Source organism: Vidua macroura, chromosome 1 (genome assembly GCF_024509145.1).
Source record: "Vidua macroura isolate BioBank_ID:100142 chromosome 1, ASM2450914v1, whole genome shotgun sequence".
Taxonomy (NCBI): Eukaryota; Metazoa; Chordata; class Aves; order Passeriformes; family Viduidae; genus Vidua; species Vidua macroura.
Genome location: NC_071571.1, coordinates 90,129,524 through 90,154,874, shown reverse-complemented (window position 1 = coordinate 90,154,874; position 25,351 = coordinate 90,129,524). Strand labels below are relative to the sequence as shown.

At 40.0% G+C, this 25,351-nt stretch overlaps 1 protein-coding gene across 1 annotated transcript; it reads right to left on the bottom strand.

Annotated features, from left to right (window-relative positions):
* Positions 1 to 3,401: 3,401 nt before the first annotated feature.
* On the bottom strand, positions 3,402 to 25,351 carry LOC128808087 (sodium-dependent neutral amino acid transporter B(0)AT3-like). The gene is made up of 12 exons (XM_053978907.1): positions 25,195 to 25,351; positions 18,155 to 18,295; positions 16,428 to 16,565; positions 15,239 to 15,420; positions 14,724 to 14,834; positions 9,778 to 9,890; positions 9,361 to 9,489; positions 8,594 to 8,750; positions 7,114 to 7,318; positions 5,335 to 5,494; positions 4,700 to 4,862; positions 3,402 to 3,614 (listed from the first exon to the last, which is right to left on the bottom strand). Exons 1-12 carry the CDS (start codon positions 25,349 to 25,351, stop codon positions 3,402 to 3,404), a joined length of 1,869 nt encoding a protein of 622 aa, XP_053834882.1.

Genomic DNA, 25,351 nt, shown 5'->3' with positions numbered 1-25,351 from the left:
AAGAGGTTGCCCAGAGAAGTCATGGTTGCCTCATCCCTGGCAAATCCCACCACACAGGGGCTGGTGGTTGAATTGCAGTTTTGCAGTCTGTCCATTAACATCATAGCTCAGTTCAAAATGTACAGTCAGTCATACAGGTTTGGGTTTTTTCTGTCTGCGAAGTGGCACTCTTAAAACACATTTTAAAGAAGTCACAGAGCAATTGTTCCTACTGGAGATGAAGACCAACACTCCTGCTCTCCAGCCAGCAGCTCAAACATTTAAACACCCCCATGCCCCTCAGTGGTCTGAGTGATGCTGGATGAGGGAGCACTATCAGGGACAACATTGCATAAGAGAGGCCTGGCAGTGCAGAAAGCCTTATTTTATGGGATCATGTGGCAGAAGAGACAGCAAGATGCTCCAACATGAAGAAAGGAGGGAATGTAAACTTTACCAATGGCTTGGATTAGCCCATCTTTCTCTGTGAGAATATAAACTTATGATGTGGTCTTAGCTGAAGGTGTTACTTTATAAAAATGATGACAGGGTAATGCTTGCAATACTCCAAGCTGATGTTTGCCTTTCCCAACAATTACTGGCTGAGTCATCAGTTTTAAAGAGTAGCTGTTTGTAAACAGATACAAATACAGTGTAGAAATCACAAGAGAAGATTATTTCATTAAAAATATCCTTCCCCCAAAAAAGCAGGTGAAAGTAAAGTGAAACTGGTATGTGTTTTAGCAACTGGAGAATTTGGAGATTTGAAGAAGAGCTGGCAGTCTGTACTGGAAACTTGAAGTTGCTCCTGTGGCTTATGATAATTGGGAATAAAATACTATAAGTATATGTGTAAGGAATAGATTAACCATGGCAGGGACATACAATTTTTTCTCTAAAAATAGATGTTTATAATGTTGGGAAGGTAGAAATATTCCATAAAGCTATTCTGGCACTTTAGAACTGTTCTAAAAGAAATAGTGTGATCCATTGTGGTGGTAAAATATATTCTACTTAATTGGTAGCAAGGCAGTGCGTTAAACAGCAACTGCTGACAGGAAACATTTGGGTAGAGTGAATAACTTGAATCTAGAAATATTAAAGGAATTACCTGAGGAGTATTCTGAATCTGTAATGTGGATTTTCAACAATCATTGTACAGCTGGGAAAATTTCAAAATCTTTGAGAGCTGTGGTGAAGGTTAAGGTCTCAGTATTTAAGAGAAGGTAAGTAGAGGGATCAAGAGCTAAACCACTGAATGTAACTCCCTGCGCTGCAAGTGTTGCAAACCACTCAGGAAGTTGAGCTTGCTGGAGGGTTTAAATGAGGAAGGGGAGAAATAGGGCTTGACATTTGTTTTTAGTGTGTCTACAGAGCTGTAAGGAAGGAATTTGACAGAAGCCTCTCTAGGGGAGATCACAGTATCTTGGATGCATCCATCAAACAAGTCCTTCTCTCCGCTGTTTCCTTTTGGGAAGGAAACATGGACTGGGAATCTCAGGTTGAGGTAGGTGTCAAATTTCACAATGCAGGAAACTGCCTGTGTTCCAGAAGGATTGTGCTTTTCTTTCTGCATCTGTTTTCAGTTAATTGTATTGTGTTACTTTGGATGTGTCCTTACTTATAGTGCTGTTCCACTGCTCCTTCTGAGGCTTTTTCCTTTAATAGGCAATTGATCTCCTTGTTTTAGGGCTGTGGATTCTGGTTAAGGCTGAACATCACCATGGCTGTGTTTGTGTCTTTTACTGATTTACCCCCAAAGAACCCAGGTGGTTCTTGCAGCCTGGACAATTCTAGGAAAGTCTTACCTGTCGGAAAATTATGAGTTCACGGCAGGGTTTTAGAGCAAAGAAGATTTGATGGAATATGGAGATAAAAGATCAGGAAAAGACTGAGCAGAAAGTGTTTGCATACACGTGCTCCCTCAAGTAACACAGTTGAGCTATTCTGGAGGAAAATGTACCTATTTTCTTATTCTTCATGAATAAGGGGAACTTTATTGGAATGAGGCTACAGTTTTGGTACAGGAATTTAGAGGTAACATTGGAAGTGGACAAGCAACAGATAAGCAGTGTTCATGAAAGGGTTGCTCAACACTTCTTTCTACGTGCCTATTGAGCTAAACAGTAACTTCAGCTTGTGTTTCCCAGCCATCATTTGTAGTTACTGGAGCTGAAAATTGTCCTCTCCCAGAGTCCTGTCCTGGGTTGAACTGCATGTCTGGTGATCCATAAAGTCTCCCTTCTGATGAATGGAAGGGACAGCTCAAAAGTCAAGTCTGGATACCGTGACAGTAACTCAAGATGGATTCATAGATTTGAAAGTCTTTTAGATCTAGTTTAATTATTTTCTCAGCTTCTCTCTCTATTAGTTGGATGTGTTTTTGTTTACCTGCTGCATATAGTTGCCTATAGGATTTTAATGAACATTTAGCTATCTGTAGTCAGAAATGTGAGTATAAAATGTATGCTTTAGTTAGTTAAAAATTCTTATTTATGTATTTACAGCTTTATAGCCTTAATCCTTTCTCTTCCTTGACTCAGTTACTCAGCCTGAAGGTGTTGTCATACTTTCCCCATATTTTTTCAGAGGCTGCTGGTTCCTCAAGTATCATGACAAGAGGAATCCTCATCTCCCAGCACTACAGAGTGGCCAGGATCTGGAGCCAAGTACAGGAAATCCTGTTTTGCAGTAAACATTAATTTCCTTGTCATGTCCTGTAAGGTTGCAGCTCACTGAAAGGCTACTATACATCTGCATTTTTGTTATGCTATTCAGCTATTGTGTTCAGTATGAGAAATAAAGGGGAAAAAATGGGGACTTTTTTTTTTTTTACAGTATTTTCCACTAGAATAAATTCTGGAATCTGCTAAGATAAGATATTTGTGCAGAATTAAGTGCTCAAATTTACTTAACATTCTTTTTATCTGCTGATGCTTTATCTTTGCTCCTTGCAATGCTTGAGAATATGAAATAATCACAAAATGACTGCTGTTTAAGTGTATATAGAGATTTATAAAAATTAGAGTGTAGTGGAAAAGAGTAGTCCTTATCTTAGAGGGCTCCCATTCTGCATCTCCTGGAGCAAGGAGACAGGGCAGTGAATGAAACTGTAGGTGCTGGTGTTCCAATTTATGTTGCTGATCCTTGGGAACTGATCAGTTTTATAAAAGTGAAGAAAGACAGAAGCAAGCAACAATACTTAATAGGCTTTCCAAGTTCAAATTCTGGCTGGAGAGGTACATGAAGCTGTGAAATTGGTTGAAATTCAAGGAAACACAACAGAATTGTTTACAGAGTGTAGTGATTGCTGTAAGCATAGGAACTGTGTATACCAGGGGGGTTGGATGATACTAAATGACAGCTAATAATGTCTAACAAAGGCTTTCTTATTTTTGCTTACAGACAGGTACAATAGATATTTATTCTTTTGGATGAGAAAAGTTGCTATTAGCCCCCTGACAGGAGAAGACTTCTGGTGGTACAAAACTTGGGTTCTTGCTTCTGTGCTTTTGTTTGACCAGGTGGAAAAGCGCTACCAGAGGTACGCACACACAAGGAAGGGCAGCCAACAGCACACAAATGGCCTGTACCCAAGGTGGATAAACTTTCTCTTCTTTCATGGGAAAACCTTCCTGTGGAGATAAAGCAAGCAAAAGAAATAATTCATAGGTACACTTTGATTTTGCTATGACTTCTATTTTTGTTTTCTTTCACTGTTTTAGTAAGGATTTGTTTAAGCAAGTTCTACTTTCTCTACAGTAGCAGTCAGTGGCTGTGTCCTCTGCAAACCCTTCTTGTGGGTCTAGAGACAGCTCTAAATGCTTTACACTTTCAAAGATGTATAGTTGGAATTGTGACACATTCCTAGGGATATGGGGATTGCCCAAAGTGTTATCAAATCTTCACCCTCTCTTGGTTAAACTATGTTCATTCTTGTTGTACTCAAAGCTTATCTGGTTTCAACAGTTACTGAGCATGTTCTTTGTCAGATAGGGAAGATGTATATTGGAGATTTTGAGGGAATGATGCTAAAACAATTTATGCAAGTCTGTTGCTGTGAATTTTATTTGGGGTGATAGATATTTGATGGCATTTGAGGGAGACCCTGCTCCTGTGTAATTGTCATATAGTTTAAGAACAGAATTGATCTTCAAACCCCTATGCAAGGGTGTATTTGAGAGGGGTCAAAGAAACTGCAATTCATGTGAGACAGTGAGATCGAGATCAAATGTTCTCAGCATGGACATGTCTTTGTTGCTGAATTAACCAACACTGTACCCAGACCACTGTCTGCCTGTCTAAAGTACACATTCATATGTTCACCAGGGCCCCAGTCATATTGGCAGTTCTCACCGAGAAATGCCTTCATCCCTAACACCTGTTATGCAATTCTAAAGCTCTGCTCCAACATTTGTTCTACCTCTAAACTCCCTGTGGGTATGGAATGTCTGTGATGTGTTTCACTACAACACTTCTGAGCATTACACACATCCATAAGAGGTATGGAGCATGGAATGAGCAGGACACCTCAAGAGGAGACACGTTTTAGTATGTGTAACCTCTTTGCATACTGGAGCCTTCTCATTCTGAGCACTACATTGCTTCAAGCTATTTTCAATGGGTAAGCAGTAGATAATGATATTAAAGGATCTGGTAAGGGAGGAAAACAGATACTTCTTCCTTTTATTAGAAGTGCTAAAAATATTTGAGCACATACATATTTAGGGTTCCAGGCTGTGTAGCTTGGTGGCTTCTGCATCTGAAGAGTAACAAAAGCCGTGAAGACAATTAGCAGGAGCAGAGGGCTAATAAACCTCCATGTGATCTGCCAGAAGAGACTGAGTTTTCGTCCGGTCATCCATTCCACATCTTCACTGAACCTTGTAAAAGAAGGCATGTTTATGATGATGTCAGATCTAGAGTGGTAGCAGTTTCACTTTTTTATAGCTTCCTGTGAGTTGGAAACACAGAGTACAGCACTGTAAATCTTTTCTATTCCACACCATTCTTTAATAACGCACTACTTACTTGAGTAAATAATAATATCATTCAAGTAGGTCTTTATTGAGCCATACCAGAGATGAATGACCAATTGACATTGTCAGTTTAATTACCTGAGCACCTAATGTAAGGTTTCTAAGCATAAATAAATGATGATTGTATTGCAGCAGTTCTGTAAACTATTCAGATATTTAAAATAAAAAGACAAAATTGCCAAGGGAACAAACATAGCATGCTAGGAAGATGTCTCAGTTACCAGCACCAAATCAAATCAGGTCAGGGTCAAAATTAGTGCAACCTGAGCTGCATTTCTGTCTTACAAGAAATAAATTCTGTCTCTTTCCAACATACCTTTTAATTTTATAGATGTACACAATTCCAATCACTTCAAAGAAAGCGATGACTAGAAGAGGTACTGAACCTGCATATCTGTCAAAAATGTCAATCCAGTAACTCCCTGAACGCAGTGTAAAACACAGAGCAATGAGGAAGCTAATTAGACATATTATACCTGAAGAAAAAAAGATATCTTTGTTACTGGAGTACTGAACTTGGTAGGTTTATTTTTGTTCTAAATTGCTTTGTTCTTATTCTAATAATTTTTATTCTCTCCATCTCTGTGGAGTTACAACAAGCTGTTTTCTCATTAGGGGAGCTAATACCACTTCCCAAACTCAATTTTCCCCTATGTGTTGGCCAAGAGCACTACTGTTGCAGGAGGAATGCATTCATGTGACTCAGAGCATCCCTCAGTAGTTCATACTTCCTTCCATCAGACAGCCTGGGCTGAGCTGTGACCCAGGTTAATTTTTGAGTGCTGTAGTGAGTTTCAAGTCCCTCATTTCCATGTAGCCATAGGCTTAAACTACAGGCAGGTAATTACACTTAGGCAGGTGTTACACTTCCACCTTGGAAGTGTAAGGACTCCCTGGATTTCTGCCCCCATTTCCTTAAAGAGCCCAGAGCTGCAAATGTGTGTGTCCCTTATGTTCCAGCATGTATCATTTGGGTTTCAGCACACTTCTGTATGGCCAGTTCCCCTTTAGCCAAGATTCAGATTTGGGGTAATTGAGAGAAAAAGTGGGATGGAAAGGAGGGACTGAAGATATTGCTAGACACAGGCTACAAATCAGCTTGTACATGTTTCTAATGTGTTGCTAATTGCTTCTAACCCTGAGATTATGGATATGAGATGGCCTTTGGTTCAATTCCTTAAAATGTTGGCTCCAGACTTTTTTTTTTTAAGTTCATAATTGGCAAATCAATTTAAAAATAATATGGTTAACTCATCAAGTTGGGAATAAATTTGTTTCTACATGAAGAATTGTAAAATTAGGGATACAATTTAGATGCCAGAGGAAGACTCTACAAAAGGCATGACAGCAGTATTTCCCATAAAAATTTAAAAGGACATGTTGCAGAAATATTAATCCATTACTTGTAACTGCCATAGATTTTTCTGGACCAGTTTCATGGTAGGCTCTCTCAGACTCTCATCGAGTCTGGTTCTTAAGGAGCATTTTTTTTGTCAATAACCATGGCTGGTTGAAAAGATTCCAGTTTTGGTGCTGGAACAGGATCACACATATTCATTCCTCATTTTTCAAGTGGTAATTTTCTACTCTGACATGTTCACAGTAAATGTGAATCTGTAGCAGCATAGACCTGGGTGAAATAGGGGTGAATGTCCTCTCTTACAGTGGTAAATTCAAGTGCAGGTGGTTATGGCAGATGAGCTGATGTCACTGGGTGCCTTAAAGTGATTTGTATCAGTGCCAAAGGCTTAAGGGAAGGTAAGGCTCTTCCTGATGACTGGAACAGCTCAGAGTGGACTGGAATCCAATAATAGCAATTTAACAAGGTTTCTCAGACTGGAACAGCTGAACTTGCAAACTAAGAAAAGAACTGGCAAAGGCAATATGATGTTGTCACCTGACAGCTTCTGCCATAACTGCTACCTCATCTCTCTGCTTATCTTCTGTAAACACAATCTACTGCCCTTACTTACACTGTGACATTCAGCTAAATTAATACTACTAATTATTAATTCCTCTGTGATATTAATTAAGGAGTTAGTAGTTTGTGCATCTATAAGGAAGTCACCTTCTTTGAACAAAGCAAATACCTTACCAGATAATAGCTCTTTAGGTGCTGATTTAGGTATAATTTGAAGCTCTAGAAGAGGAGTGAAGACACCCTCAATGTTTCCAAACATCGAAGAAAGGCCCAAGCTGAACAACATTATGAAAAACAGGATGGCCCAGGCTTGGGAGCCTGGCATGAGGATGATAGCTTGAGTGAAAACGATGAAAGCCAAACCAGTTCCTGAGACACTCTGCAGAATTTGCAAACAGATCAAAATACACATTACAATGTTATTTCTCATGCATAAAGTAATTATATCATAATGCTGTTCTTTTCTGTAGGCAAGGTTGCTGGTCACCCTGTGGCCTCTGTGGCAGCCAGCAGTTGAGAAAATGGGCAGCGGGGAGTTTAATTTTAAGTGTTCTAGAGATGTCTAGACAATCACGGAGCATAATTTTAGCCTGCACAGAGAGACGGGTCCAGAGTAAAGCAGACTGGAGAGTTGTAATTGTAATAGAAATTGTTTTGCTAATACCATCTTAAATGTGCTTTTTAAAAATCTATGATGTAGCAGCTTCTGGAAAGAAAGAGGTGTAAATAAGGATATGATTCCTACTCTTAACACCAAGAGAATTGGTGAATCATTGGTGACAAAACCCCCTATAATGGCCAAGGCAGAAAAGACTAATAGGGAAAAAGCCAATTTCAACCAAATTTCTTTTGATTTAGTCTCCCAAGGACAAGGATATTGAAATCTAAGCATTGAAAAATGCTAATATTGTTATAACTTGGAAGTAAAATATTTCAAATTGTAAATGAGAAATGGATGCCATCAGAAGTGAGACAAAGGAAACTGACTTGTACTAGGGCTGGAATGTTGTCCTTGGACTTCTCCATCATGTGAGTAAAATAGCCTACTTTACCATTATTGTATGTTAGGCCTGTCATGCATTAGCACACACTGACTGTGCCAAACAGGATCCCTGGAGCAAGTGAAATGAGGTAGGACAAGAAAAGAGAGAAGAAACATCTGTGTTTAGTGGTAGGGAAAACGTTATAGGAAGGTTGGAAAATAAGGAGACACACATGATGTACTTTGGTGGTGAACAGTGTACATTGTAATGGATTTTTTGATACTTTCCTAAATACAGATTTAGGAAATTCCCATTCGGCATCCTTTTTCTATAATCTTTCATCTAGATGTGATCCCCCATTATGTTTATTTCTGTAAACCAAACTAGGACTGAATCTAGTGTCCATGGTAGACTTCTGGTGGGAGCACCCTGGAAGATCAGTTTTGTGGTAATAATGTGTAGTTTTGTTTGCCATAACAGACAGCTATGCATTCAGACTATCCTACAGCAGTATTGTTATTTCAAATGTTGAAAGATTGATTTGTTGCATGATTATGGGTAATACATCATTGCAGGTAGAACAGAGTACATGTCCTTATAAGAAAAAGGAAGATACCAATCCTTCTACATGACTTTGTTTAAGGATTACCTGTTGAAAGCAGTTATGGTACCTGATCAAGAAATTCTTGAAGATCACAGCTTTTCAGTTTGAGTCCAGCAATTTTTTCTGGATATGATGAATTCAAAAAATGAATCCAGGATGTATAGTTCTGTCGCATGATGCTTTCTTCTGGAAGATCAAATTCATTGATGATATTGACAATGTTCCTGCCAGAGAAGCCAACATATTTAAACTTTAGTTTAAAAGTTTGCAGATGATGTGGCTGGAAATGCTGTGCTGTTTATTCAGATGATACTCCAAAGATGTGTTTACTTTCTGTGCTGCTATTTACAATATAAAGGAAAATATTAATTGACAGCTTATATATAAAATAGTAGAAAATACTCAGACTATTTAATGTTGTCTCAGACAGAAACTCTGAGTACTTTATGCAGATTCAGTCTCTAAAACATTTTTGTCAGGTTTCCAGACCATTTCTACTACATGTGTTTAATAAGTTAGTGAAATAAATTTCTAGTGAAATAGAAAAAGGAGGGGATTTTTATTACTTCTAATGCTAGCCTGAGAGTAAGGTGCAAACCTTGATGTGCTACTTGAAATGGGTTGTTCTGTAATTTGTCTTGAGTCTTACAAATTATCATCCTTGACTCAGTCCCATAGTACTTTATATTTTTACATTAAACTTTTCTATACAGATGCTTTTCCTTTCTAATGAAAATAAATTCTCTAAATGCATGTCTTTCAAATAACAAATTATCACATTATCTATTTAGGCACTGAAACCACAGTATAACTTTGGGAACACAGCTTTCTCACCTGTCCAAGCAGTCCCAGTATGCTGTGGTTGCTTTAAACCCCAAAACAGAAAAGACTGGGATGGAAGCGTAGAGAGATGTCATGCTGTTCACTATTGCTACTGTCACAGCATCCTTTTCACAGTCATTTCTAGAGATAACATTCAAACAAGTGAAGTGATTAAAAAAGGCAGGTTTTCTTATCTCTGATGCAGTTGTTTGTGCAAACTTCTTTTTTTTAATTTCTTCTCTCCCTCCCTCCCTCCCTCCCTCCCTCCCCTTCCGCCTTCTATTAGAAAATCTAGTGGGCCCTTTAGAAAGACAGATACTTTTCTGAAGATCCTTTAAAAAATTAAGGAAAAAATTTTGAAAATTTCAAGAATTTGCACAAAACACAGCAAGATTTCTGCCAGCTAATAAAGGTTGTAGTTCTACTCACTTTGTTGGATTGTAGCTCGCGAATGCAATAAGCCCTCCAAAAGCCAAAGAGAGAGAGAAGAAAATCTGTGTAGCTGCATCAAGCCATACACGGGGATTTTTCAAAGTGTTCAGCTGAAATAATTGGAAGAAATGCATGTATTAGACTTAAATTAAAATTTATTTTTCTCTTGCAGTTCTTGTAGCTCATCTGTTATTTCACTTCTGAAATTTTGAGCTGTTTTGCCATCTAAATACTATGAAAATGGGAATAGGTACTAAACAGGTTGGTAAAACAGGTGTTTTTAAGAGTATCACTGAGGCTATTTGAATGTGTGCAACAATTACAGAATCTTCTTTATTGTACACTTCGTCTGTCTGATGATAAAAATGTGGTTCTAAGTGATAGACACTAGGAACACAATAGGGAAAATATTTTTTTCCTCAATTACTTTCTTTTTTTAAAAATTCACATACTTAAACTGCAGTTAAAGAATATTGTTTTCCTAAAACTATATAAACAAATACTAAACCGTCACTGTTTTAAGACAGGAAGTGATTCTGTAGCTGTCCAAATTTGCTTAAAAAATAATTTAATAGAAGTGACTAAAATCACAAGCAGGCAAGAAGAGAACAGTTATTAAGAGCAGCATCTGCTATCTGTTCTGTGAAAACAGGAATAAAAGATAGAAGGTCAGCATAGGAAATACAAGAAAAAAGGAGAAACTGACAGTGAAATTTGAATTTTGTTGTAAGGGCAGTATGATACAGGAAGGTAAATTAAAAAGCAGTGATTGGTGGATTACAGAGAACATTGAGCAGTTTTAAATAGCTCCACTAAGGAGTCTTGACATTGAAATCTATATAAAAGGAAGACATAGAACATGAGTAATGTGTAAAATGTAAATATGATCAATTAATATTACTTTCCTGCAGAAACTACAAAGTGGTGTGTTATACCCTACCATGTGAATTGCTCTCTGATCCATTTTCAAGGATGCAGAATAGAAGAATGTTTTGCTGAGAATGTTTTAAAAGCCAGATAGTTCAAAAGTAATGCTGGGACTGTAGACTATTTCACTTTGTTTTACAACAGTCTGAGTCAAATCTGCATCCCAGTCATGCAGGACAACTTGTGTCTGTGTGCCTGTGCTAGTGATCCAAGTCCATGACTGGGAACGTATGCAGGAGTGAGAGGTAAGTAAAAGACCCTTCATAGCATTTTGGGTTTCTCTGAAGCTGGCCTGAGCTTGAAGAGCAAGAACAATAGGTGCACCCCGGTGTGGATGGATTCAGGCAATGCCATTACTGCAGGTGCTCTCTCCACAGGGAGGCCAGTGCTTTGACCACAGCAGAACTGTGTCACCAACACAACATAGCAAGCAGATTCGTGGAACCATTGCTGGCTGAAATGCTTCAGCAAAGGCAAACCCTTCTAGAGGTTTATTTTGAAAGATCACAGTCAAGCCCTCAAAGGCCAGAGTGCTCACTGGCAGGACCTTGTGCAGGTGCTGTTGCAGTGCAGAAACTTGGCACTCACGTGGCTCTGTGGCCTTCACACTTTGATTAAGTGCTGCCAAGTCAGTTGATGCTGACAGATGTGACTCCTAAAAGTCTGGCTTTCAGACTGGGAACTTTGGCAAATGAGTCTGGAGATAGTTGAGACTGGTACTAGGTGCAGTGCATTTATTGACTCCAAAAGATACTAATCAACCCCCAGACTTGAAAAGATAATGGGCAGGCAAGCATGCCATGGCAATGTTATTATCTGATCTTCAGCAAATTGTTGAAAGTATTATATTTATATGGCATACAGATTTTATAAGCATATCTTTAGAAGAAGAAATGTGCTGATGCCAGAAACATGTGGATGAAGATACACAATCAGCATTAATGAATGAACAGAGGAGTAAGGAGGAAAGGAAATTGCTCCCTCATGAGTGGTAAGATGTTTGGATTCTTGAATATGTGAAGCACAGACAGAAACAGAATTAAAAATTGCTGGGGTCCCTGTGATGTGTAATTTTGGTGTAAAAACAGCTAATGGTTTTGTGAATAGAGGATCTGGGGACTGTGCTGCCTTTTTTTTTTTTTCTTTTTTTTTTTTTTTTTTTTTTTTTTTTCTTTTTTTTTTTCCCCATTCTCACTCCTTGTTAAATGGCTGCTGAGTTCTGGGCACAGGCAACAGTTGCCCAACCAAGTTCTTAGAATTGTTCATTGCCAGATGCCAGAGAACCTCCAAATATTTATAATCTCTGAAGCTCTTTCAAATGTGAAAGAGACTGGAGAAGGAGACATTTGTATTCCTTAGGTTACACAGGTATCCCCTGAAGCTGAACCAGACTGTTGCTGATGCATGATGGAATCTTGTTTCTGCTGCCTCTGGTTGTTTATTTTCCAAAAACCTTTCCAAAAGTCTGTTCCAGTTCCTTGTTCCAGCCTGTTCCAGGCTTCATCGTTGTACAACTTCTGCTTTCTCCTCAGGTGTCACTTCAGGATACTTTTTTGTTTTCTTGGCACCTTTATTTTCCAAGTAACCAAGAATTTTGAGATGAATGAATCATCAGACTTCTCTATGTCTGAAAGTCAATGAAAAGAAGTAGTCATTGTTTATTCTGAAATTTAGGGTGGAAAGTGTGTCAGATGACAAAAGCTGATTATGTATTTTTGCATGCAAATAAAAACACAACCTCACATAATTAAAATCCATATGCATGCTTTTATTATGTGTGGTATGTATTAACAAGAACTAAAATACAAACTTGGAAAGTGAATAAACTTTAAAAATTGTGGTTTAGAAAAATAAATTTAGTTAGGTGGTTATGATGTTGATATTGGGTAAGATGGGACTTTTTGTGCTAGGTATTGCATTCACAGACTTTCACAAACAACAAGGTGTCACAGTTACGAGATAATGGATGTAGCCACTGTTACAGAGAAACTACAATTTCTGGTGCACTGCAGAGTTGGAAAGAAGTTGGAAAATACTGTCTCCAATCAGGGAAGAATGTCAAGAAGGTTGATTTTATTTATTTTAAAAGCAAGCTGAAACAGACAGTAGGTGATTTAATTCTTTATTTTGCTAAAACTTTTTCTGCAAAAAGACAAGAAAAGAAGAAAACAGCACATATGAGAAATATGCTTTACAGTTTTATAAACTGATGTGGCCTGGGTGGGCCAAGTAAATCTCTGCCTAACAGCCCTCCCATACAACTCACTTTGAGGCATTCCCTGTGGAGAAGTGGAAAAGAAAACCCGGTGTTTGCTCACAGGGAGGGTGGGAATAGCCTAACAGCAAAGGCAATACTGGTACTGCAGTTGCAGAGTAAGGGGACAAAGAGAGAAGGGCAATGCTGAAGCTGTGTGCTTACTATGCTTTTGAAGTCCTTGAAGTGCCCATAGCCCTGTGTAGCAGTTGGTAGGTTAGTTTAACAAAGCCATCTGTCTTACACTAACTTTCTGAGCAATAGCAACACTGATAGCAGGTATCACTTACCAGGCTGTTGCATCAGATTTTCCACATTTGTAGATAAGAACATCACTAGAACCATCTTCAGATGACTTTTCAAGGATGTCCCCAGGATCTGCTTTCTCAAACCAGGTAACCATCAGCTGCAGGCTCACTGCAGGTGGATTTTCATTCTGACTTCTGTTGCCAGTGTACAAATCCATCGGTCTCTTTTACGATGATCTGCTCCTCCTCAGCACTGCAATACCTCCAGGCTTTATGAGTACAGCAAATCTAGTTTCTTGCATTCAGTTCAGGATCATTGCAAACTAAATTCCAAAAATGCCTCAGCTCTTCCAGAGAAACCTGACAGCCTAGCTGAGACCAACTGCTAACAGGCCAAGGCGTGTTTTGTATGTGTTGTCAAAGCTGCTTTCTTCCCTAAGACACTGCACCAAGCTCTTATAGTCCTGTCTGGCCCTTCAAAAATGTAATTGAATATCCTGATCTTCTGTAAAAACCAAGCTTGCCCTTGAGCTCTGGCAGCATTTAGATGGCCGTCTGTGTCACTGGGCTTGTAGAAAGAGGGATAAAACAATGTCTCATCTGAGCTTTCTCTTGCTCTTGTCCCTTTCCAGCCTGGCATATAAAGTATCTCTGAGCTTCTTGGCTTATGTTTTCTTTAATGTCTGTGACCTTATTGTAGGAAAGGAAAGGAAAAATCCAGCGCTTCTGTGTTTGAAGCACTGCTGGGGCTGAGGAGGCAGCGGATGCTCGAGAATGTGTCAGTGAGTGCTGCTTTTCCTCCTCTACACCCACCAATTGATGGAGCTTTTTAGCCACGAAGGCAGACTTGTGAGGAGCCTCTAGTGGATAACAACCACTTAGTGGGACAGTTTGACTTTGCATTTGGGAATGCTGCCAAGGACAGTGTAGGAAAGGTGCTTCTGAAATGGTCAGCATGTGGAGGGATCTGGAACTACTGTCCATATGAGAAGTTCAACATATGAGAAGTTCAGAAAAATGGGAGGGGGCTGTTTTCCAGCAGTTCTGTCTTTTAGGAAGAGATATGGGGGAGGGGAGAAATGCTATGAAGGAACAGGGACAGGAGAAAATTACGTTCAACCTCCCAAAAAAATCACTTTACAGTATAAATCCTCAGTTGTTCTCTTTGTGAATTCTTAAAAGATTAAAGCTGTGTAAATTCTGTAGCAGTGGCAGGGAAATCCCATCCTTCTCATGTACTTGTGAAGTACATCAGTTTCACTTACACATTAAAGACTGAGGCATCCATACCATTCTTAAACTTAATTTTCCAGTATTTTCTGATAGGCTTACTACTGAACTGTTAAGTTCTTTGCTGCTTATTTTTTTTGTGAAAATATATTAAAATAATTAAGTCCCTTCATCTCAGAAAAAGCGCTTAGCTGAGCTCTTAGATAGACATCTAAACCAGGAGTTGTTAGAAATTGGTATGAAATCTGAGGAGGAATAAAAGGAAAATTAATACTAATACTTACATTAGGGGTGAAGAGGTAAATCAGACCTTCAGTAGCTCCTGGTAGAGTGAGTCCTTGAATAAGGAATATAGTCAGGACCAGATATGGAAATATTGCTGTTACATAAATTGCCTAAAGTAAGGAGGTCAGAAGACAGAGAGTTACTGGTAATAAGTTCAAATAATCCTATTTAAATTATTGCAATATACAATAATAATAATATTAGATCAGACAGCTACAGATGAATATGGCTGTCTTTCACATAAGCAGGGTGTACTTTTACAGAATATATTTGTAACAAAATGGCTCTTAAAACTGTGAGGGGGAAGGCTGGTCGGGCAGAAGTGTTTGCAATGGAAAAGGAGAGATGCATAATTTTAAGCCACTTGTACTGCTGTTCTTAATTTGTTGGACAAGGAGCACACTGAATGGTGCCAGTGTGGTAAGTGGGGAAGGCTTTCCTCGTGGTAAAAACCCGGTGTCTGGAGGGCAAGATTTCAAACTGCAGGACAATCACTTCTCTACCCTTTTCATACCTTCCCTGTGGTTTCAATTCCTCGGATGGTGCAGAGATAGACAATTGCCCAGCAAGCTGCTAAGCACAAAATGAGCCACCACTGGAACGTGCCACTCTCAGCAATATCAGGTGATATGTTCAAAGTTTTCCTGTACCAAAAATAATTTACTGCAGTGCTTTCATAGCATTCTTCATTGAATCCTGAAAAAATAAAAAGTAGAAAGTGTTAGAATAAATTGTGGGTTGCAAAATCTAATACAAAGAAGGACTTTCTGCACTGTCTGTAATGTGCAGCAAGACAAACTCTCACAGCAGACTGAGACTATGAGACTTACAAGAGACCTTTACCAGAACATCACCAGCATTTTATACAGGGGATAACTTCCTAATTAGAAACAGTGTTGTGCTCAGTGCAAGGTAAAATCTAAACTAATCGTAGTGAAAACAATGACATTTTTAGCTGTATAGCTCCAAGTTGGTGAAACCATAGCAAACTCCAGGCACCTGAGAATACATCTAAGTCCAGGCTCCCTGGCTATGTCATGGCCCTGTGGTGGGGAAAGATCCAGGCATTTGGGTCTTTGAGTTTCCAGGACTTCTGTGAACAGGAACTTCAGGCATCTGCATGCAGGGGAGTGGGCATTCCCCAGCCAGGCTCTGTGCCTGAAGAAAAGGGAACAGGGAACGTGGTACACACCACGACCTGTGATATCTATTTGTCTTCCTACTCTAGAACAGTCCTAAGGCCTCCAAAGGAAAGTTTAATTCCACTATGTTTTGCCTTTTTCTTAGCCTTTTACTCAGGTGGTATTTCTTGCTGTGCCCTGGAATTTGTTCTCTCTCATGCTCTGAGAAAAAAAGGAAGCTGAAAAATAGTTTTAAAGACCTGAGAGCATTCTTCCTTATCCTGCTTATGTGCACTTTCTCTCTTTAGTCTTAGTAAAGGCTTTGTAATGGATAACAGAACTTGCTCTTTATTTTCTTTCCCATTTTAAAGTCAAGCAAAAGGACTCACGGACTTTCTGGCTATTATTGTTCTGGTGAGGCTGATGAATTTGAGTAAGCTAGCATGACTCAATGACTCTTGTACCTTTTTAACAGGAAATCAAACCAGGACTTGTGCACAATTTGGGGCCAAATAAAGTGTGGTTTCTTGATTAGCCCAGAGTCTGATGTTTTTCTAGTAGTGTTCATGGTGATGTACTTACCTGTTCTGTTTTCATTTAGAGGACAAACACTCCAAGGAAGAGGTTCTTGGAAGGAGTTTATGAAATACCACATCACCCAAGTTAAAACAGTGTTGTAGTACAAGCTCACCAGAACCGACACCATCCATGAACCAACTCCTACAGAAAGCACAAGATCTCACTTCAGAAAAGCTTTGGGAAAAGTTATCAGTCAGTCACAGCACTAGCTGTTAGAAGCTCTCATTTCCTATTTTTTCCATATTTTCTTCTCCCTCCTCTTGACCCCCTCCTGAGATTTTCCCATGAAAGATGGGCATTTGTGTCCTCAGTAGCCAAACACTGGTGCACAATCCCCCACATCACCAGCCCTGCTCCAGGAATGCTGAGACTCTCTGTTTACACAGAAGGTTAGGGTTGAAATCTTTGCTTTAGTATGTAATCCATTGTTTTCTACAATACTGGACAACTGTAATAGCAGAGAGCAAAAGAGATCAAAGTTTTATAGTGTGCTGTAGCTGCATGAGGCCACTCTTGTCCCAAATCACGCACAGGTGCCCTAAATTGGGCACTGTTTTGCTCCTGTGATGAGGAGGGAATATCAATACCACAGTTTCCTCTTGCTTGCATTTTTGCAAAGGGAGTATGAACATGCCTTGTTGTAGGAAATGGGTTTAGCTGGAAGCACCACCTGCTGCTTGGTAATTCTTTCTCATTGCCCTCTGGCCCTTAGATGACTTCTCTTACCCACCCCTTCTCCTCCCACAGAGGCCCACAGGCAGGGCCATCAGTGCCAAGCTCAGGCACCTGCTTAAAGCAGGTCATGATCCAGCAGAGCTGGCTGAAACATGCAGGAGTTTCCCCTTGCCCTGCAGGCACAAGGATGATATCTCTAATACCCAGTAGATGTCAATGCCTTAACCTCCTTAACCTCTGGTGGCTATTCTGGATCACTTTTTGCAGCCTAACAATGGCGGACTCAGGGCACCAGATGTATTTTTTCATATATTAAATAAGTAGAAAAGAGCTGGCAGTACAGGACTGCACATCAGTCTGATGCACAATGCCATGTGGATTGTCCCTCATGCCCAGCTGTGTTGATAAAGTCCCTTCAGTAGCCCCACCCTCTTGTGGAGTGGAGCCTTCCCATGTGCTTTGGACTCATTAGGAGGTACTAGGATCCTTGATTTCCTGTCTTTCTGTCCTTCCTTAAGTCTGGATATTCATGAACAGAGAAGACTGGCTCCTGGAAGGGCTGTGAGGGAGGAGCAAGAAGCACTGTGGGCAGGCAGCTCTTGTTGAGCACCAGGGTATGGTTGGTATGGGGCAGTGTTGAGTAGCAGAACCCATGTTCACTATGCTTCCCACAGCAGAGGTTATTAGGTTTGCATTTAGGCTCTTCAAATGATCCTAAAATGTGCCTGGAGTAATGCTTGCTGAGAGCAATACACAATTACAGAATCACAGAATGGTTTGGGTTGCAAGGGACATTAAAGATCATTTAGTGCCGTGCCCCTGCCAAGGACAGGGACATTTCAACTAGACCAGGTTGCTCAGAACTCCGTCCAACATGGCCTTGAATGATTTTACGGAAATCACCCCTAAATATCTCACCATCCTCATTACTAAATATTTCTTTTTAACAGTCATTTCTTTTTATATCCTAAAACACATCAGGCACAGGTCTGTAGGAAGTGAGTGCTGGGTGGGAGCTGTCTGCAGTTCCTTGAGCTGGGACTGAAGAGACGTACCAACGCCTCCAAGGTAAGGAGAAATGGTGTTCCAGGCTCCAATGCTGCCTTTCCTCAGGCACTGCCCTAGGGCCAGCTCGAGGTGTAGCAGTGGGATTCCTTCAAAGAGAAGAGCGATGAAGTATGGTATCAGGAAAGCCCCTGAAAAGACATTAAGTGTGATTAAGCCACATGATTTTCTGCATCTCACTGAAATTACTGGTTTATAATCAATCTGCTTTATGAACCCAACAAAGTCCTCGTAGGATGTGTTGAGAGAGGAATCATTGCTAAGGACACCTACAAGTAACATCTGTTGCTGGTAATTTTGGTAGTGAAGATGGAGGAGGAGGAACTGGGATGCTTAGTGCTGCAGGACACTTCCCTCAGGCATTGCTACAGCCATTATAAGTAGCCTCACTATTTCATCCATTTCCTTTTTAAGCATCTTCTTTTGTCCTCCTTCTCATAAAGCACAAAGGTTTGCCTGTCCCCTATTCCATTGGGGAATGCATTGCCTTGTTTCATTTCTTAAGGCTCTCAGGCCTCCATCCTGCACTGGAAAAGCAGGATTATGTGCTGCATACCCCCAAGAGACCAGGTTATTTTATTGCATGAAGCTCTGCTCAGACTACAGAGCCTCTAGCTAATGAAAAACTGAAAGCAAGGCTGAAGTTGTTCTCTGAGACGTGTGAGACATGAAACTTCATTTCTTCCCAGTTCGTGTCCTTTACATCTTTTCTGTTTTCCTCACAACATCTCCCTTGGGCCAGAAGCAGTCTGTCCTCTCGGTTGCCTGTAGGAAGGGACCAGTCCTACCAACAGCCTGGCTGATTCCTGCTAAGGTGTGTGCAATGCCTCTCTTCCCCCACCTTCCCTCAGAAGGGACACACTTTTGGGTATCCCTTCTTTTGCACAAGTGCTGATTTTCATGAGACCAGAAGTTTCATCAGTATGTTTGTACCACCTGCCCAAATGTTCAATTAAATTGAAATGGTGGAATAGATTGAACTTTATTGCCATGACCAACAACCACTGTGACCACAGTGTCTCTTTTCTTCAGGGAGACAAAGACAGAAGTCCTGCCTCAGCCACCTCCTCATCCTCCTACACATGTGAACAGATTCTGTGTTCCTCATAGCTTTGTCAATAAACCTGTGCCTTGTTTTGCCATTTCTGATCTGCCTCCAGACCTCATATCTGGGTCAGATATGAGGTCTGGGTCTGCTCAGCTCTGCTCTTTCAGCTCTGGAAACTTTCTTTATGCTCTGTCTTTGGCCCTGAGAGGGAGGTGGGGGAATGCACAAGGATTTCTGGTCTCCACCTGGAATGGCGTCTGGGTTCTGCAGTCACTGGCTATTTAGAAAGGCTGGGCAGATAAAATCTAATCTCTTGAGCTAGTGTTGTATTGCAATAACTTTGCTACCTCTTGTTATGTGCTGCAATAAATACATACAACACCCAGAGAAGGTGTGTTGTTGGATGGTTTAGCCTTTTATCAAATTATGCGCAGAAACAAAAATCACAAAGCTCTTCTTGGCAAAGAACTGTTCATAAACTGCCAAACTTGGAAATAAATGTCTCACCTTAAGATCTCTATTCTTGAAATGTTTTTAACTGAGAAGCAGATTTGAAAAAGGAACCTCACAGTTAATTCCCAGTATGTTAAATCCTCAGTTTGAGGTCCCTTCAAGAAGAACCCAGTGACCTCTTGCCATGCTCAGTCCTGTGGTCTGTTTCAAACCTGCTGCAGTATCCCTCTCCACAGCACATCTGAGCGTGCCAGCCCAGCCCTTCTGACAGTCTGATGCCTTGGACTGTCTCCTGAGAAGAGCAAAATATTGAGGCAAGTGACCAGAGCACTGCAGTATGGAGTACTCTACTTCTTCATCCATCTGCCTGGCCCTCCACCAGCTCTGGGCAGCAGCAGTCTCACTCCAATCCATGCTGAGCCCTCGCTAGCAGAGCACTCCTTAAGAGACCAGCCTATCTCCCATATCATATCTCCTGGGAAATAACAGGGTAATAATTAGTGCAAACTGTTATCTCTCTCCCCTTTTCTGTTTGCTAGTTGAACCACTGGCAGCAGAGCGTGTTTAGACATTCTGCTGATAAAAGCATGTTTACTTTGTGCTGGCTTGTGTCTATCTTCAGGCATATTTACAGCATGGCAAAACATAATGTCACACTTGGAAAAAAAAATACTGGTTTTCCATGAGAATTATATAAAATAATCTGCTATCTGCAATTATGAAAATATGGCAAAGGAATGAGTTAACAAGAAATAGTTTATGAATCTAATTTTTCTCAAACCTAATTCAAGTAAATGGCTTGTTGTGTAACATAAGTTTTTAGTTATTCATTCCTTTGCATTACAATATTTTTAGGCAAAAAGAGAAGAGAAAAATAACAGTCTGCTGAAGCACTTGAAGTTTACTCTTTTCCACAATAAAGTCCTCTACCTATAGAAAAACATGAAGAAACATTAACAGTAAGCTATCAGATATGGAAGAGTGAGTAGAAACCCTCTAGCACTGTATAGTTGGGGGCTCTGATTAATAGATAGAGGAGGATGTGCCAGAAGGTAAAAAATAAATACCTCTTTTAACAAAATGCCATGAGAAATCTAACCATGGAGAAAGCAGGCAGAAAATCCAAGAAGCAGAGAACATAAGACACAGCAGGTACCACAAACCAGAGCATTCAAACACAAGCACAACAAAACCTCAGCAAAACACATATGATGTTAAGCACAGGAACAGCAGAACTCTGTAAATTTTGCTTCCATGGGGCGTGGGGGAAGGAAAATTTAGCAGAAAAAATCATAAAGCACAAGCAACAAAGTAAAAAAAAAAATAGAGTTTAGGTTTTTTTTTTTTTCCCTCTCAAAAAGTGAAAAAGGAAAATTATTGTTGTGAAGCATTTTTAAGTACTTTAAAAGCCTGGAGAAATACCCATAAAAATAAAAAATATTGACAAAGCATGATTTAGTTGCATCCCTGGGGTGTGACCTAGGAAAATTTTAGTCTACAACATTCCTTCTGTCAGAAAGACACTGAAGATTCATAAAGCATCAATCCTGCAAGCAGATACATGTCTAGGTCGAGGGAAAGAAACCCTCAAAACTCTTCAAAACTTACAAGAGTCAAAAGTTATTTTGGAAGGAATCCTGCACAAGGATATCACAAAGCCATGGAACAATCTCCATGCGTATGAAAAGACACAGAAGGCCACAAAGGCTTTTTCAAATCAGGCTATCAAAAACTGCAACTACTGCACTACTGGTAAGTTGGTATCATTAACACAGTACAATTTGTTCCTCTTTGGTTTTGTTTTCCTTTTGAGGACACAGTGAACCAGGCATTTCACAGCACATTGTAGTTCAAATTTGAGCAAAAGGTCAAGTAGGCCATGGGTTATGAAAGTCTGGAAATGCTTGTCCCAGAAGTAAACAGTTCTCCCTTTGTAGCATGACTGTAGTGTGGGATTTAGATGGTGGTACTACCTATAGTAGTGTTTACGTGTATTTATTTTCCTAGAAAGAAACTGTATTTTATATTACAGGTATTTTTCAGTAATTTTGTAGGCTCAGGCACATTTTGAATACTCATGGGTTAAGCAAGCATGTATCTATATGACATATATAGATATATATATACACCAGCTGTAATCCAAAGTAAACCACTGCAGTCAGTTCTGCCTAGAACTGGGTTGGTTTCTTCAAGTATACTCAGATGACTCCATGTGTACACAAATAGATGTATGACTTGTTAGTGTCTCAGTTTTAAGTGACAAACTCTGTACTGGGCTATTTAGAGAATTCTTTTCAATCCCAGTTACCTGGGAACATTTGTGTTTGTCTCTACCGACTGTGGCAAACAACCTTCATACCCATTAGTCATGAAAAGTAAATAACTAACTTAACTCAGGCAATAAACCCAAATAATCAGTAACGGCAGCAGGTGATAAATGTCAGCAGAACTGATATTATATTAGATCCGAGTTACTGAATAACACTAATGTGCAATGAATCAGGGCCAGAGGTCTGATGGGAACAGCTGACACGAGACAAATGTGCAAGCACTTGTTTTCATTTCTTGTTTTTGAAAAGATGCAGAAACAAGGAATCACCTGAACCAGCTGTAAAACTACCCCAGAAGCCATCCAGCCTTCAAGCATGTCTATGCCATATCCATACCTGGTTTCTCCATGCTTGTGATTATGGCTGCAGGCAGAAAACCATGGTATTCTCTCAGGGCTCCCAGTTAAAAACAGTGCTGCTGGTCTCTCCCATGTGCACATCTTCACATGCACACATGCAGGATTTATGCTCCAGTACCCCTGAAAACCTATTGGGCTTTTGCACCTGAGTTGTTTGCTTTTGAAAATGCAAACCCAAACCACGTCACTGCTTTAAATTAACAGAAGAAAAATGCAGTTACAGATGTAAATGTAAGAGCTCCGTCTTCTCAGTGATCTTCATAAATCACTCAACTTTTCCAATGCCAGCTTTCTAGGATAAATTATTCACAAACCTCACAGCACTCTTGTTAGAGTCCATCCTGCTATTGAGCTTTTTAGCCCTTTGTTGAAGGGGTCAGCAACGACCAAACACTGGCTGCCCATCCATACATTGACCTTAATTCACCACTGTCTTGTGCCACTGCTGGTGATGATGCAAAGTAACTGTTTGCCATTACTGACTCTGGTGGCTATTTTAAGCTGGTTTCTCACTGTCAGGGAGAAAAGGAGCAACTCAGCCCTTACCCCTGCAGCATTTTCCTGGTTTTACTCTCTTTAAACCTGCTATACCCCCTGTCTTTTTTGTCCCTAGAGGTTCCCGTGTGAAATAGTGGAGTTCTGGAGCTGGATACAGAAGGAAGCAGACTTTCTGAGCACTGCTAACTCCATAAGACAGGTGACCTCCTTGCAGTCAGACTCATGCTGCTCTTGGGGCAGTGAGAATAGGGATGCAGGGGACCCCAGAGGGGAGGATGGAGGAGAGAGATCAAACCTCAGGAGCAGATGAGCATTGTTGTCTTCTAAAGTGAGGCTGGGATCTGAAGATGCTGAAATACCACTGGCCACAGCTGGCCATGGAGAACCAACAATTGTTGCTTCATAGGAGAGTGTGAGAGCCTTTTTATGGCTAGTAGAACAATATTTCATCTTAATCCTGGTTATGCACAAATTTTGTGAAGCCTCTTGTAGCTGGTGGCCCCAGAAGTTCTCTGTGCAATGAAATGTGTGTAGGATCTGCATCTTGCTGGCCCTGCCTGGGATTTTCAAACTTTCCACTGAGCACTTTGTGTTAATCATTCATTACATTACAAAAACATCACATTATGTTTGCTTTATTATGTTATTTGTTAATCCTGAATGCTTTTCCCTTTGCTTTCCAAGATAGAAAGATAACCTGAGATGCTGTAGAAGATTTGACCTACAGCTCCTGCTCCATAAGAATATTTTCCTTGCAGTTCTCATGCCATATCTGCTATGGGGATGTCTCTTTAAAGATGTTCATCATGTCTCATTAATGCCAGTATCATTAACTGAATTGACAGGTTTTTTTCCCAGTAATTCCCATGGACAAACACAGAGAAACAGTGTGACTCCTGGCTTTCTAGCCACCCAGTGATGGTACTTTTCTGTGGGGCTTCCACTGGGTGTCACATTTTTAAAATAAATAATAGAAACCATCAAGTGTTCTGGGGGGAATCTAACCTACTGCTTCTTGTCTTCTCTTCTCTCTATTTGTATAACTGTAACTCTCAGCTGTTGCATATTGAGCCTTAAAAAGCTCCTTGCCACCAAAATAATTTCCATTTTCTTGTTTTTAGGCTAGGATAAACATACTCTTTAATTTTCAACTTCATGACCTGAATAGATTGAATTCTTAAGTTTTTTTTTTGTGTCTCAGAAGTTTTCTAACCCTTGGATAATTGCAAGACTTTTCTGCATTTTGTCTTTAAAAATCTTGTCTAATTTTTAAAGTTGACTTTAAAAAGTGGACTTTCAGAAAAAGTCAGAGACTCAGAAGTTATCTTACTATAGGCAGCAATATCTCTACCTACTTCCTAGTGTTCTGCATACATCTGCCAAGGTTCTTTCTCTTGATACAACCTGCTATAGCTCATTCATTGAGCTACTTACCATAGTCCCTATCTAAGTGGCTACTTCTTTCTGAAACACCTTCCTTTGTAGGCTATATGCATCCTTGGTTCCTTGGTTGATTGAAATATATGTAGTTCATCAAGTAGCACAGACAAGTGTGTAAAACACACTTGGATGTGATAATATTTTCTGTCACTTGACAGTTTCTCCAGGTGTGAATTTTCATTTTCTCCAACTAATTGAAAGATAACAAATAATACTGGGCTGAAAGAATTTGCTCACTCTTCTTTTGACAGCTTACTGTGGCAGATTTCAAAAGCTTCTGTGAATGGTGAGTTACCGAGTACTCTTTTCAGATCCATTTATATTTACCAAATTGTCTGCTTCTAAAGCAATTCTTTGTGGAACTGGTGCCCAGGCACAGGCTTAGGCAGCTGTCCATGACACCTGGCAGGCTCCTGTTGCTGCTCCATCAGCTGAACATTTTAAAAAAGCACAATTTAGTTTTGTGCAGGGGCAATTCCAGATGATGAGGTAGTTTCTAAGAGCATGGGTGGGGAATAACTCACTCACCATCCCAGAGGCAAGTTCAGTTCCCTCAGGTCTCCCCAGGGCTCTCATTTCTCCTTAAGGTAGCCAGCTGCAGGTTCAGTTTCCTGCTTCCACTGGGGCTGTAGTACCAGTATAAAAACTTCAACATAGATTTGTTCTATCATCAGTCAGGTCAGCATCAGTCTGGTCTTTCTAACAGAACGTATCATTTTATAATTAAATATATTTCTATGGAAAGAGCTAATTAACTGGTGCAAAACATTAATGACAATCAGTGTTTTTTAAAAAGGGATATAACTGATAAAAATTAAGTAATTTCCATGCCCATCAGAAGTTACTATAGTTGCGTGAGAATTGCAGTTCAGTATTTTGGCAAAGTCCCGTTCCAATCTTACCGCCTCCATGTATCTGACACAAGTATGGAAATCGCCACACGTTCCCCAGGCCAACGGCAAATCCGATACAGCTTAAAATATACTGGAACTTATTGTCCCATTTGGGTCTGCCATCTTCTTTAGGGGTTTCAGGTGTTGCTGATAAATCTTGTGACAT

Excerpts from the sequence above, each read along its gene's own strand:
- LOC128808087 (XM_053978907.1), bottom strand. The coding sequence starts at position 25,351 with ATGTCACAAGATTTATCAGCAACACCTGAAACCCCTAAAGAAGATGGC. Across the intron at positions 8,751-9,360 it reads TACTGGGACTGCTTGGACAG|GAACATTGTCAATATCATCA; the intron begins GTGAGAAAGCTG and ends CTTCTCTGGCAG. Across the intron at positions 4,863-5,334 it reads TACATCTATAAAATTAAAAG|GTTCAGTGAAGATGTGGAAT; the intron begins GTATGTTGGAAA and ends TTCTTTTACAAG.